This window comes from Vicia villosa, linkage group LG1 (assembly GCF_029867415.1).
Source record: "Vicia villosa cultivar HV-30 ecotype Madison, WI linkage group LG1, Vvil1.0, whole genome shotgun sequence".
Classification (NCBI taxonomy): Eukaryota; Viridiplantae; Streptophyta; class Magnoliopsida; order Fabales; family Fabaceae; genus Vicia; species Vicia villosa.
The window spans coordinates 128,958,238-128,961,931 of record NC_081180.1 but is presented as its reverse complement, the minus strand read 5'-3'; the positions used below and the strand labels follow the sequence as shown (position 1 = coordinate 128,961,931).

The 3,694-nt window shown below is 35.4% G+C and overlaps 1 protein-coding gene across 1 annotated transcript; it reads right to left on the bottom strand.

Annotated features, from left to right (window-relative positions):
* Positions 1-212: 212 nt before the first annotated feature.
* LOC131616721 (protein PHR1-LIKE 1-like) lies at positions 213-3,283 on the bottom strand. Its single transcript, XM_058888146.1, has 8 exons — positions 3,129-3,283; positions 2,406-2,848; positions 2,057-2,291; positions 1,900-1,976; positions 1,764-1,803; positions 1,430-1,484; positions 964-1,033; positions 213-830 (listed from the first exon to the last, which is right to left on the bottom strand). Exons 2-8 carry the CDS (start codon positions 2,802-2,804, stop codon positions 549-551), a joined length of 1,158 nt encoding a protein of 385 aa, XP_058744129.1. The 5' UTR covers positions 2,805-2,848; positions 3,129-3,283; the 3' UTR covers positions 213-548.
* Positions 3,284-3,694: the final 411 nt, after the last annotated feature.

Here is a 3,694-nt window from a genome sequence, read left to right as displayed (position 1 = left end):
TTCATGCATTCTCCTCAACACAACTCTATGTGCATTCATCTTAAAGATGGCTATGTTACTGCCATCCTAACTCAACATAATCGAGTAGGCGATCAAAGGAGAGGAAAGGGAAAAAGAATGAAGAGATATTTCAGAAATTTACTTTCCAAATGGATTAGGAGAGATTGCGGTCCCTTCAAAAACATCCGATAAAATTGGAAAGATGCAGAGAATAATGGGCAAAAAGGGAATGCAAATGGCAACTCCCATAACTTATTAAACACTAGTAATATGGTTGAAACATCTCGGGAGCCAACAATGTTTCTAGGTGCTCCAGTGTCTAAACATTCCATTAATATACAACAAATATCTAGATACTGTCAAGTTTCCCAATGCAAGTTATACCCTAAACTAAATCAAGGACAAGAAATAGATACCGTGAAACCAAAACCAAATCACTGATCAAGTAAGTCATGGTCAAAAGCAAAAAGGAAATTCCAGTATGTTATCTGTAAAAGCAGAAACACTAGATGCCTTCACAAGGTCTAAATTTATTCTTCTTTACTCAACTAGTCAGTCTTCGCTCGTTTTGTGGGTGGTGCGGATAACTGGTCAAGTTCATCGGTAACTTTAGCATCATCTGCCTTTTGCTCCGCGCATGTGTCTGGAGTGCTACAGTTGATTCCAATCTTTTCATGACCCTCATTTGAGTTTTCTAAATTTTCAACTGGAGAAGGTAGTGCGGCGCTAGATGACGGAGCAGAAGGCTCGCTCGACTTGAGCTGTTGCTCAAACATCATCTGTAGATGCTTGCCTTGGTTCTCAATTTGAATCTGTAGATTTCTTTGAATCTGCATAATAATTAATTTTAGTTATAATAACAGAACGCGTTGTCATCTTCCTTACAAAAAATGGGGATAAAGAACACTCCTTCATCCAAAGATTGCACACTAAAGACAATGAACTTTAGCAACTAAAATATACCTCAAGTTGTTCATGAAGCCGCTTCTGGAGTTCCATCTGTAACCGCAATGCTTCGGTAATGCCCTTAGGCCTGCATAACGACAACCCAAAGTATGTTTGTAAACATTAATATTTCATCTCATTGAAATTTAAGTGATAGGAATAGTTTCAAATATTGGAAATGAGGACAACAGTTATCATACCATAGCAAACACTGGATCTGTACGAATCAGTTTTTAGGTCATATCTTTGTCATAGTTTATATAATAAATTTAAATATATGACACTCCCTCCGACCACAATATAAATAATTCTAGCCAACACAAATTATCTTATTTTATATGTCCTTTTACAATCAATATCAATGAAGCATTATACATTTACACTCTGCTCAATGCATACAATTTAGGGATGTCATTGTCACCAAAAAAAAAGGTCAATCAATACAAAACAAATAATTTCTAGATAAGATGGGGAGGGAACTCACGTTTTTAAGTCTATAGGCGGCATTTCTTCAATCGAAGTCAACTTCTCTGGAATTCCTGTAGATAGTGAAGAAAATGTCATTCATACTACCAGTAATCTCATATTCATCCTAAAAAATTGGTGCAACTCAATGTGATTATTAAGTGTATTTAAACCCTAAAGAGATCAGGCAACAATACATAACAGCTGGTTTGACTATCCTGGTGTTAAAGGAATTAAGGGATATCAGGGTTCAAACCCCGGTGAAAAAACTGAGGAAGCCCTAAACCATAGATATAAACAAAAAGCCATATGGTTTATATGAACATTAAATTTTCATATAGACTTGCACGTACCTTCTGATGCTTCCGGTTTGTATCTGGCAGTTCTATATTTCTAAAATTAAAAGAACAAAAATTCATTAAAAACCTTTAACAAAAACACACGCCAATAAAAGAGTTCCTAAGTACAGAAGAAAAATAAAAAATGTACCTGCAGGTGGCTTTTCACATGATAAATGGTAAGGCCCTCAACTTTCATCAGGTTCAAGACACCCTTTGGCGTAGCCTCTGCATACGAACACCATGAGATAACAAGGAAAATCTGTAATGAGAATAACAAGAAGTCCAAAATTAAGAAGTGAACTTACTCTCACTACCACCAAGCTGATTGACTGCTTCCACAAAGGCCTCGTGAAGTTCGGGAGTCCAACGCATTCTAGGCTTAGATTGTGATGTAGTCGATCCAGAAGAATTAGGAAGATACTGCTGCAGTGAAACTTGATTCTCCTGCGGTAAAACTTGATTCTCCTGCAGTGAAACTTCATTAGATGTTACATACTGCTGCAGCGAAACTTGAGCCTCCTGCAGTGAAAATTGATTCTCCTGCATCAAGAGAAAATGGTACATTTATACATTTAGCCATCTTAGGGGTTAAAACCTAAAACAAAGAATTAAAAACAGAAGTCATAGACTAAGAGTTAAGAGAAAATTACAAACCTTTGCTAATGGTTCTGCCATATTATTATCACCGAGAAGTTCATTCCAATTAGGATTAAGAGAATCATCATCATCAACCGACATCAACTGATCAACCCACTCCTTAAACTCCGTCGGTTTAGCATTCCCACCCAAGACATCCGAACCACCACTGTATCCCACATGATCATTCTGGATGGGAACATTATCCGAAAACGGAAGCATATCGTCAAACAGCTCCGTCCCCCAGGAAACAGCATCACTTTCTTGAGGAAACGGCATAGAATGCATTTCCGAAGCAGGCGAAAACGAGATGTTATCAAGTAGCTCAGCAGGGTTCGAAAACATGTGTCCGGCAGTCCTGTTGTTGGAATTAATCGACGTCGCTCGCATCGAGGACGACGGATAAGACGACGACATAGCTTTAGGCTTCCAAGTGAATCAATCAATCAACTTCGTATGACCTGATTTCAAGTAAACAAGTAGCAGTAAACTAATGCTTGCTTTGCAAGTGGAATATATTCGGTAACAGGCAAAAATATCAAAATCATGAGAGTTGAATCAATGCAAAATTGAAATTTCACAAATCAGGAATCAGAATTCACCGCACAATCACCGTACAAAACCTAATAAAGTGAAGTATCGTATCATCGTGTATGATATAACTAATGAAACTAACAGAAAGAAAAGAATAAAAGCGAATTGAATTTGAATTAGAGAGAATGATATGAAGAGTGAACGAACCTTGACATGGAAGAATGAAGAAGAAGAGAAGGTGCGGCAGAAGGTTTAATTAAATAAGAATATATATAATATAATAATAATAATAATAATATGAATTGGGGATTGAGGTTTGGCTTATAAGAGGAACGAGAGGACGTAGGTATAGGAAAAGGAGGTTAACCCCACTTTATGTTTATTTTGATTTTGACCCTTTCGATCAATCTCTTTTATGGAGAATTTATGTTTTTTTTCCGACTCCGCCGTCGGATTCAGATGTATCTTCAAATGTTTTCCTAAATTGTTGACTCTATTTTTTAAATTAGCTGTATTAAATATAAAATTCTTAAATTATTATTAATGGTCAAATGTGTTTTGAGTAAACAAATGTTTGGGGTTGGATGACATAAGAAACATGAAATCATGATTTGGTTTCAATTTAGTGTTTGTTCATTGGAGTTTTGTTCTGATTTTATAAAAATTAACAAATGGTAACATTTATTTTATTTAAATTATAATATTTTAAAATAAAATTATTATAAATAATATTAATTTAATATAATAATTTAATTTTTAATAAATTCATTATA

Excerpts from the sequence above, each read along its gene's own strand:
- LOC131616721 (XM_058888146.1), bottom strand. The coding sequence starts at position 2,804 with ATGTCGTCGTCTTATCCGTCGTCCTCGATGCGAGCGACGTCGATTAAT. Across the intron at positions 1,977-2,056 it reads TCAGCTTGGTGGTAGTGAGA|AGGCTACGCCAAAGGGTGTC; the intron begins GTAAGTTCACTT and ends GTTCGTATGCAG. Across the intron at positions 831-963 it reads GGCTTCATGAACAACTTGAG|ATTCAAAGAAATCTACAGAT; the intron begins GTATATTTTAGT and ends ATTATTATGCAG.